At 45.5% G+C, this 11265-nt stretch overlaps 1 protein-coding gene across 3 annotated transcripts in view; it reads left to right on the forward strand.

Moving 5' to 3' along the window:
* Positions 1–4516, forward strand: part of mocs1 (molybdenum cofactor synthesis 1) — a 30167-nt gene extending 25651 nt beyond the window's left edge. For 2 of the 3 annotated variants that reach the window (XM_068027777.1, XM_068027778.1), the window contains one exon: positions 610–4516. In XM_068027777.1, the coding sequence (XP_067883878.1) occupies positions 610–1520 (911 nt within the window). In that variant the 3' untranslated portion in view covers positions 1521–4516. The remainder of the gene's footprint in view (positions 1–609) is intronic. The other variant, XM_068027779.1, reaches the window with a different exon arrangement.
* The last annotated feature ends 6749 nt before the right edge of the window (positions 4517–11265 follow it).

The raw sequence follows: 11265 nt of genomic DNA on the forward strand, positions 1-11265 counted from the left end.
CAGTTTCTTACTCCTAATGTAGCCAAAAGAGCTTTTTCTAATACCACAATTGCACGCCGTCTTTTACTTCTCTTAGCTACTCCAGTGGCTGCTTTTGTCTCTGTCTGTTGCATGTGATATTTTCCCCTGTCCTCCTGTGAGTGTGTCGAATGCCTTCTACTTCGATCTAACTTGACTGTGCGCATTTACTTCTTCTGGAGATGAATGTAAATTAATGTGAAGGGGGCCTCAAAAGAATAGAAAACTTTCATTTCTGCAGTACATTTCATCGCCCCAGGATGTCCCAAAGCACTTTACAGCCAATGAGGTACTTCAGAAGTGTAGTCACTGTGGGGAATCACAGCAGACAGTTTGTGCACCGCAAGCTCCCGCAAGCAGCAGTAAGATAAGTGCAGATGAGGCGGCACATCCAACAACACAACACTCTGCACGCCATCCCCAAAGTATCTTCGCGCACTCCTAAACTGCCACGAGTGACAGAAGGCCCGAAACGCTTCAGCTCTGCACTGCATAGCGTGATCAGTTTTTAGATAGAGAAGCGTTCTCTTCCAGTTAATGATATTTTACTTTGCTTTTCTGGTCTTCTCTCAATTCTTTTTGTGCTTCCAGGAGGAGAGCCTGTTCCTTCCAGTACAGCTCAGGGAGTCATAAATTTGATCCAACCAGACCGACAGCCAATTTGGAACAGCTCACCGCCCTCTCCGATGGGAAGAACATTCCGGAATGATGTGTTTACGAGTGAGGGAGGCCTGCCAACTTTTCATGGCGGAGTGGGAGCCACAGTCAGCACTGTCTGGCCTGTGCTTAGAACATACTGTACTGACAGTGGCCAACTTGCCAAGAGGAGCTCTGAGTGCCTTAGCACTGTCGCAGGGTCTGGCGTGCGGGGGAGCGCGGCCCGTCAATGTGCACGGCCTTGCTTGACTGGGGAAGAGAGCGCGATCGACTCGAAAGACTGTGGGCCGGGCCTGGCTGGCAGTGGACCCACCGTCGAGGGCAGAGCAGAAAATGGCAAGGAGGCCGAGTGCTTGACTCACATCGACGCACGGGGCAGAGCCATCATGGTGGATGTAGGCTGCAAGCCCAACTCTCAGCGCACGGCTGTGGCTCAGGCCGTAGTCCGGCTGGGCGAGCTGGCCTACCAGTTGCTGAGGGCCAACCAGCTGAGAAAGGGGGATGCGCTGGTGACCGCCCAGCTTGCTGGCATCAGCGGAGCCAAGCTGACCAGCCAGCTCATCCCATTGTGCCACGCGATCCAGCTGCACTGGGTGGATGTCTCGCTGGTGCTGGACAAGGCCCGGCTGGCGGCGGTTGTCACTGCAACCTGCAGCGCCACTGGCAAGACAGGGGTGGAGATGGAGGCCCTGGTGGCGGCTAGCGTGGCGGCCTTGACCATTTACGACATGTGCAAGGCGGTTACGCACAACATTGTGATTGAGGAGGTGAAGCTGATCAGCAAGACGGGCGGGCAGCGTGGTGACTTCCACCGCGCTGGCGGTGATCCAATTAACGCCTGTTAAGCTTTTCCACCATTAGACCCGAAGCCATGCCAGAATTCACACATTCACATTGCCGTCAATCGCGTCTAAAATCCTCTTAAAGGGTTTGAATTAAAGTTGCGGAGTCTCATTGCTGTTTCATGCAACTCTAGAATTGAAAGTCAACCATCTGCCTTCAACTTATTGTATCTCTCTCTTGCCTTTGCAGTATAGTCACTCAGTTTGTTTAGTGTATTGAGTGGGCAGGCAGAAGAGGAATCCGGATCCGAAATCTTTTCAGTCCAGCAACATTTAATCCTATAGCACCTTATAGTGCACAAGGTATCATAGGGCCCTTTGTGTAAAGAAATAGCAGAGAAGTGGATTTCAAGCCAAGTGGGAGAGGTGACAGCAAACAAAGTCAAACTGCTGTATTTTGAAGTTTTTTTTAAAAGGAAGAGAAGGAGAATGAACCAGAGAGAGAGACTTCATTCAGCACCTTCCATGATCTCAAGGTGCCCCAGAACACTTTACAGCTAATGAAATACTCCTTTGAAGTATAGCCACTGTTTTAATATAGGGAATACTTAGCCAAGGGGTTCCAGTGCCCAGAGGAGAGGCAATGGGAAAATTGGCCACTGCTGGTAAGGCAAAAGTGGACAGGGGCCTGCACAGGAGGCTGGAGTTGGAGGATTGGTGCGTGAGGGGCTGCTTTGCTGGGTAGGATGTGACTGGATTTTCATTTGGATGCCTTACAGGCCAGTGGGACAGTGGCAATGACAAGTGTGGGACTGGATGCGAACAGCTGCATTCTGGTTGAGTTGGACATTTTGGAGGCTAGATGGTGGAAGGAGACTGCGGGAGTAATTGAGGTGACACAAGTGCAAGTTCGAGGTTCAATAGAATGAGATGGGGTGGTGCTGGCAGCTGTTGAAGTAGGCGAAGAGGCAGCCAGCGTTGCACAGGTGGGTGAGCAGTCTTGGTGGGGAGGTGAGGGTTTAAAGGTCAAAGGTGATGCTGAGATAGTGTGTCCTCAGTGAACGGTCGAAGAGAGGAGGATGAAAGCAGTGGCAGGAGACGAGCATTTTTGGCATTACTGAATGGATGAAGCCCGGATGCTTAGCTTCTCTACAATTTGCTCTATTGCCTTTAAATGTGTGGCATTTATATGTTGATTGCTGCTGTTTGACAGGAGCTCGGCCTCTCGAGTCTATCAGAGTCACTGCATCGCTTTCAACTTCACTGAGCCAACTCCAAACCATTCATGGGGTCCTTGGAGTAGCCATTTTTTTCTTCATAAGTCTGTATGAAATACTGCTGTTCTGTCTGTACACAATGTGCAACCAATCATGTTTGCAATTTGATTCAATTTGCACTATATGCCTCTATCAGGATACCGGCATCATGTTTCCCTTACCGCTGGTCCGACCCTAGTGCTCCAAAGCTTGGAAACTCCCTGCAAAAAGAACTCCAATTTGGAACGGTCAATGTACATCATCGGAAGAGTGGGCAACTTGAGATTCAGTGATAATTCTGCGTGACCGCCATCCCAACATGTGAAAATTTCACGTTCCCACTATTACCCCATCTCATTAAAATCCTAGTACTAATTGCTTGAGTTGTATCTCAAAAATGTAGGTGTGACTGGGACCATGAACTCCAATTAGCTTGGAGCTGTCACTCCCTGCCATACATCCAGGTCTTGACTGATAGCTTAAAAGACAAGTGCGTGGAGCACTAAATGATCAAAATGGAATTGTAGTCTTCAGACTGTCTTTTAATTAAATAACTAAGAGTAATACAAAGGCAGTTGTCTCATCATTTGGTCACGAGGCCTCCGAGCAATTGAGAGAGAAATTCAGGTCTGAATAACATCATGAGTTCGGTAACTTGTTAATCTTGTCTTCAAGTTCTCATTCTGTTATTGCCAGATAAAAAGCATCCCATTTTCCTGCCCTCCAATCAGTTCTGAAAGCATTGACCCACGCTAAGTTTAGGGTTCCATGAGAAGCTCTTCATTACTGTATGTTGCTGCCCATTTGTCTTTATGTGAAACTGAGCCCTGAGGCTATTTGACTTTTGGAACTGTCTCCCAGTCCAGCCCCATTCTTGTGTTCAGTAGATCTCTACGTCAGTTTCTAACAAGAGATTGGTTAGTGTGGGGATCCCTGCTCTCCTTGATCTGGCTTGTATGTAAGTCCAGTCCTAAATCAATGTTCATTGGTAACTGTCCATTTGGTTGTAACAAGCTGTCGTGTTTCAATGAAGCAGCTCACCACCACTTTCTCGGGGGTACTATGGATGAGTGATAAATGCTGGGTTTTTTTGACGAGAAGACTGGATGAGTGTTTCTAACTGATGGCATGTGCCATGTTAGTGTGTGTGATGGTTCTGATGCAGTGCCAATCAAGATGCTTTAGAGCTGTCATTAGTCTCGTCCTATCTTGATTACTGAGTCTGTACATTGCCAATGTAAAGGCTACAGCCTCAAATACTGCTTCAATCTAAACTGTTAATGTATCTGAAACAATGATGCGCACACAGGCCAACACTGGGTGAGAGATCTTCAACTGATGGCTGGGACATTGTCTTGTGCCAGGAACACAAACATGATTTAGAAAGAGCAGACCCTGTCTGCACGAATCAGAGAAAAACCTTTGATCAGAGTTCTTTGCCCTATTGCCGAATGTACAGCTGCTCTGGCAACAGGTACACTCGTCCTTCTCTCCTTGCTTCCCATGTGCTTTGATATTCTCTTATTCAAGAAACTATCCAATTCTTTCCCAAAAAAATTATGGACTCTGCATCAACAATGTGACAACTCCACATTCTAACTCTGTTCTATGGACTTTTTTTCCTAATCACCCTTTAGTTTGTTATGACCAGGTGCGAAAGAGGTCTAGGGTTCCCTTTCAGCCTTCACCTGGTCTTACCACAACAGGGTTTTATTTTTAAGCACACTGTTTTTAGCTCCCCCTTGGTGAATCCTTGTTCACCGCTTTCCAATTATAAGGCAAAGAAACCAGCACAAACAGGCTTTCTTAGGTTTAAAGAAAAAAAGTTGAAATTTATTTAAACTTAAACTTTAATTCGGTTAATGCTGATGGATACATGATGTGCCCATGCTAGCGCGCATATGCAATACACACATGCAGATAGAGACAGAAAGAAAACAAGAAATAAAGTGGAAAAGTTTGAAGCAATATCTGAGGAAGTTTTTTTGTGCTATGGTTCTTTGAACTCACTATAGTGACCTTTATTGTAGGTAGATCTTGCTTTTCGTTGGGGCCTGGTATTGTTTTTAAACCTTGTTCGCTCTTGGGGTTCATGTGTCTTCAGTGGCTTTGGAGTTCTGTGAGAAAGAGATGGGAGGGGCTGCGGCAAGCCAGCCAGGAGAGATTATTTCAGTCCAGGTTGCCCAGCAGGTTAGTCATGTGACTAGCTGGTTTGACCATAGCTCCCCCACTTTCAACGTCTGGTGATCAAAAGTCCATTGTGGGTCGAATGTGTCAGGGAACGGTCATTTGTCCTTTCCAAGCACTGTCTGTTAATATGCAAATGTCTTTCCAGCCAAGATCTGGCAACTGTTTTAAAGCAAGTCCTTTCTTCACTTTAACAATAGTTAGAAATTTAATGCCCATGTGGCAGAATTAATATGCCTCATGCTTGGCAGGTGCAGGCCTGCATGACACCATGACTTAAAATTTGTGACTGGTATCGTCTCACCAACCAGTGAAAACAATCTGCCGCAGCACAAACCTTTCTAAACATGGAAAGATCCCTGTCTGATCAGGCCATAGCCTTCTCATCTCTAATGAAGAAAGTGCTAACTTCAGAACATTCCTCATTCCTGGTAGCATTCTAGTGCTGCTATGTAGCCCATTTTCCAGTCACTTCATATCCTCCCTACAATGGGGTGTCCAACCAAAACTGCACAATGTTACATATTAAAAACTGGCAATAGCAGTTCAGGCAGCATCGGTGGGAGAGAGGAGCAGAATTAATATTTCAGGTCAATGGTCTTTCATCAGAAATGGGAAAAATGAGAAATATAATAGGTTTTAAGCAAATGAAAGGTGGGGAGAATGGAAAAAACTCGGGCTCGAAGATGGGCGTGATTAACTGGCAAAAGAATTGGTACAAAGCTAAAGACTTAATGAGACAAGTAAAGAAAAGATGTGTCTCGAGGTTGTGTAAATGGCAGAATAATGAACAGCTGCCGTTCAAAATCAAAACAAAGGAAAAAACCAAAGCCAATAAAGGAAAAGGAAACAAAATGGGGGCAGAGGTTGCAATCTGAAATTGTTGAACCCTATGTTGAGTCTGGAAGGCTGTGAAGTGCCTAATGGGAAGAGGAGGTGCTGTTCCTCGAGCTTACGTTGAGCTTCATTGGACCGCTGCAGGAGGCCGAGGAGAGAGGTTAGCGTGAGAGAGTTGAAATGACACATGAGCGGAGGCTCGGGGTCATGCTTGCAGACTGAACAGAGGTGTTCCACAGAGTGGTCATCCAATCTGCGTCTGGTCTCCCCAACGTAGAGCAGACCACATTGTGAGTAGCGAATACAGTATACTAAATTTCTTTACTTGTCCCACAGACCTTCCCTTTGGTTCTTTTTCTCACCCACCAACCTTTCACTTGCTTAAATAAAAGCAAAATGCTGTGGATGCTGGAAATCTGAAATAAAAATAAACGCTGGAAATACTCAGCAGGTCTGGCAGCATCTGTGGAGAGAGAAGCAGAGTTAACGTTTCAGGTCAGTGACCCCTTCAGAACTGGCAGATATAAGAAATGTAAAAGATTTTAAGCAAGTAAAGCGAGTGTTGAGGGGACACCTCGTTTGTTATCTCTTGCCCCACCCCTGCTTTACTTGCTTAAAATTTGAACTGATGCAGTATCAATATTTAAGGTGTATTTCCTTATTCTTCCAGAATGTCGAGCAGCTTAAGTTACTTTGTGTTGACCTGTGGCTGTCGCCTCTCTGTCCGTCCAGTATTCCATCCAGGTCCTCCTACAGTTTTTTTACATAGAACATAGAACAGTACAGCACAGTACAGGCCCTTTGGCCCACGATGTTGTGCCGAACCTTTAACCTACTCAAGATCTAAGTAACTACCTACCCTTCATTCTACTATCATCCATGTACCTATCCAAGAGTCGCTTAAATGTCCCTAATGTATCTGCTTCTACTACCACCGCTGGCAGCGCATTCCACGCACCCACCACTCTCTGTGTCAAGAACCTACCTCTGACATCTCCCCGAAACCTTCCTCCAATCACCTTAAAATTATGCCCCCTGGTGATAGCCCTTTCCACCCTGGGAAAAAGTCTCTGGCTATCCACTCTATCTATGCCTCTCATCATCTTGTACTCCTCTATCAAGTCACCTCTCATCCTTCTTCGCTCCAATGAGAAAAGCCCTAGGTCCCTCAACCTTTCTTCGTAAGACATGCCCTCCAGTCCAGGCAGCATCCTGGTAAATCTCCTCTGCACCCTCTCTAAAGCTTTCATATCCTTCCTATAATGAGGCGACCAGAACTGAACACAATATTCCAAGTGTGGTCGAACCAGGGCCTTATAGAGCTGCAGCATAACCTCGCGGCTCTTAAACTCAATCTCCCTGTTAATGAAAGCCAACACACCATACGCCTTCTTAACAACCCTATCAACTTGGGTGGCAACTTTGAGCGATCTATGGACATGGACCCCAAGATCCCTCTGTTCCTCCACACTACCAAGAATCCTGTCTTTAAGCCTGTATTCCGCATTCAAATTCGACCTTCCAAAATGAATCACTTCACAGTTTTCCAGGTTGAACTCCATCTGCCACTTCTCAGCCCAGCTCTGCATCCTGTCAATGTCCCATTGCAACCTACAACAGCCTTCCACACTAGCCACAACTCCAACAACCTTCGTGTCATCAGCAAACTTGCTAACCCAGCCTTCCACTTCCTCATCCAAGTCATTTATAAAAATCACAAAGAGCAGAGGTCCCAGAACAGATCCTTGTGGAACACCACTGGTCACCGAGCTCCATGCTGAATACTTTCCATCTACTACCACCCTCTGACTTCTATGGGCCAGCCAATTTTGTATCCAGACAGCCAATGTTCCCTGTATCCCATGCCTCCTTACATTCTGAATGAGCCTACCATGGGGAACCTTATCAAACGCCTTGCTAAAATCCATATACACCACATCCACTGCTCTTCCTTCATCAATGTGTTTTGTCACATCTTCAAAGAATTCAATAAGGCTTGTGAGGCATGACCTGCCCCTCACAAAACCATGCTGACTGTCTCTAATCAAACCATGCTTTTCCAAGTAATCATAAATCCTGTCTCTCAGAATCCTCTCCAATAATTTGCCCACTACCGACGTAAGACTAACTGGTCTATAATTCCCAGGGTTATCCCTATTCCCTTTCTTGAACAAGGGAACAACATTTGCCACCCTCCAATCATCCGGTACTACTCCAGTGGACAGTGAAGACGCAAAGATCATCGCCAAAGGCGCGGCAATCTCTTCCCTCGCTTCCCATAATATCCTTGGGTATATCCTGTCTGGCCCCGGGGACTTATCTGTCCTCATATCATTCAAAATTTCCAGCACATCCTTCCTCTTAACCTCAACCTGTTCGAGCATATCAGCCTGTTTCACGCTGTCCTCACAAACGACCAGGTCCCTCTCACTAGTGAATACTGAAGCAAAGTATTCATTTAAGACCTCCCCAACCTCCTCCGACTCCAGGCATAAGTTCCCTCCACTATCCCTGATCGGCCCTACCCTCACTCTGGCCATCCTCTTGTTCCTCACATAAGTGTAGAACGCCTTGGGATTTTCCTTAATCCTACCCGCCAAGACTTTTTCATGTCCCCTTCTAGCTCTCCTAAGTCCATTCTTCAGTTCCTTCCTGGCTACCTTGTAACTCTCTAGAGCCCTGTCTGATCCTTGCTTCCTCAACCTTAAGTAAGCTTCCTTCTTCCTCTTGACTAGCTGTTCCACATTCTTGTCATCCAAGGTTCCTTCACCCTACCATTCCCTTCCCTGCCTCATCGGGACAAACCTATCCAGCAGTCGCAGCAAGTGCTCCCTAAACAACCTCCACATTTCTGTCGTGCATTTCCCTGAGAACATCTGTTCACAATTTATGCTCCCCAGTTCCTGCCTAATAGCATTGTAATTCCCCCTCCCCCAATTAAATATTTTCCCATCCCGTCTGCTCCTATCCCTCTCCATGACTATAGTAAAGGTCAGGGAGTTGTGATCACTATCACCGAAATGCTCTCCCACCGAGAGATCTGCCACCTGGCCTGGTTCGTTGCCAAGCACCAAGTCCAACATAGTCTCCCCTCTAGTCGGCCTATCTACATATTGAGTCAGAAAACCTTCCTGGACACACCTGACAAAAACTGCTCCATCCAAACTATTTGCATTAAGGAGGTTCCAATCAATATTAGGGAAGTTGAAGTTACCCATGACAACAACCCTGTTACTTCTGCACCTTTCCAAAATCTGCCTCCCAATCTGTTCCTCCATGTCTCTGCTGCTACATGATTGGGCCCCACTAATGCTGCTGAGCTGGGCCTTGTTCGTCCTCCTATAATGGCTTCCCAAGATGCCATAGGCTGAAACCAAGCAAATTCCTGGTTTAGGAATTCCACCCCTCTTCCCACCAAGGTTGGGCCGTCTGTCCCATTACTGGTGGTTTTCCAGTGCTGGTTCTCAGAACCCAAGTGGCCTTTTTCTGTGCCTTAAACTTTCTATGATTCTAACCCCATAATTCAGAGTGTGATTATCTCTGCTAGAAGTCTCTTATGTGGCATCTTTTTTGATTTTGATCTCTTTATGAAAATTCATATAAACTGCATCCACTTTGCCTACCCTCTGTTATTTCTACAAAGAATATTATAGATCAAGCACGATCTGCCCTTTAGAAATCATTTATTGCACTATTACATAGTATTTATAGTATCCAAACAGACAGTTCAGCTCAACTGATCTGTGCTTGTTTTTGTGCTCTGAACGAACATCCTCTTACCCTACTTCATCACACTCTATCAACATATGCTGGTTCTATCTTCCCTATACACCTAGCGAGATTCCCTTTAAATGCATTTGTACTATTTGCCTCAACTGCTGCATGTGGGAGCGAGTTCTATATTCTTACCACTCTGATTAAATTTCTCCTCAATTCCTGATTATATAAAATACTTACTAATATATCTATTTTTGGATTTATAGTTTTATATAGTCCTAGTTTTAAATTCCCCTACATGCGGAAACACTTCTATGTTTTTTTTTTAATTGTAAGGATCTCTTATCAGTCCGTCTCTTAACTTAACCTTTTCTTGAGAGAGGGGTCCTCGTTTCCTGATAGATATTACCTCTCACTTCTGGTATCATCCTTGTAGATTTCTTTACACTTGCTCCAATCTCTCTCGGTCTTAGTCTGCTTTGCCAAGAGCTACTTTAGATTCCAGGAGTTAGAAGATTGTCTTGGATGGTATCACCAGATGGGTGGTGTGGCATAGATCACTCATTATAGGCCCCGTAATATAGTCAATGGATGGACAATGTGATACCTCGTACCTTAAGAAAACTGAAGCTAAACTATGACTTCCTGGCCTATCCAAGCTTTGAAACCTGCAATCTGTTTTGTTACTGTCCACATAGATAGTCTGTATAGCCTGCGGACCACTTGTGAATCAGCTTTCCCTCACCTCTGACCATCAGTGGATCTGTTTCCTGCACCTCCTGCTTTACCTGGCTGCGTGCTGCCAGCTCTAAGCTCTGTAACTGTAAAAGGGGTGGAATGCACAGTGCTGTGGGGAGAGAGCAGGTCAGTGGAATTTATTTGGGATTGGTGCAGCAAAGAACTAGCACCGATAAAGTAAATGGCCTTCTGCACTATAAACTTTCTTTTTGATACACCAGTACAGTATTGAGGGAATGCTGCACTGCTGGAGGTGCCATCTTTCAGATGAGATGTTAAACTGGGGCTCCGTGGCCCTCTTGGCTGGATGTAAAAGATCCCATGGCACTCTTTCAAAGCAGAGCAGGAAACTTCTCCCCGGTATCCTGGCCAATATTTATCCCTCAACCAACATTGTTAAAAACAGATAATTTGGTCATCCTCCCGTCATTGTTTGTTGGGCCTTGCAATGTGCAAATTGGTTGCTGTGTTTCCTATATTACAACAGTGACTCCACTTCAAAAGTGGAGTTGGATGTAGAGCACTTTAGGACATCCTGAGGTCACGATAGCTGCTATATGAATGCATGTCTTTTGTACATTGGCAAACCAGGCAATGCAGAACTGTTCCCTCACTTTGTTGAAATCCTTTAAAGAGGTTCTGAAGATAGTTTATTGCTGATATTGCAGCTTTTCTGCAATAAAATCCCATTGGAGACAGCTTGATGAATTGAAAGATGGCAGTGAAATTTCATTACGCTCTATCATCTGGTGGAAACCCTCTCCCTGTGGACTCTACACTTGCAGGCTTGTGATATGTTTCTTGGGACCTGGGTAGTTGATGTTGAGTTAGTTATTGAGGAGCAAGAGCCAAGATACATAAGGAATGGCCATTAAGATCAGGCAAGATATTTAAGCAAGGTGTTGGTTTGGGAGAAATGTTTCTATCAGTGTTTAAAGGGAAAAGGCTCAACTGTATTGACTGGTATCTGCAGATACTCATAACCCAGCTTTGCCCTCTCTTAACCCCTTCAGTAAATCTGTTTCTCCAAGTCTCCATGGATTGTTCCGCAAGGTATCACCAGACCAAGAATT

The sequence above is a fragment of the Heterodontus francisci genome, chromosome 3 (assembly GCF_036365525.1).
Source record: "Heterodontus francisci isolate sHetFra1 chromosome 3, sHetFra1.hap1, whole genome shotgun sequence".
Classification (NCBI taxonomy): domain Eukaryota; kingdom Metazoa; phylum Chordata; class Chondrichthyes; order Heterodontiformes; family Heterodontidae; genus Heterodontus; species Heterodontus francisci.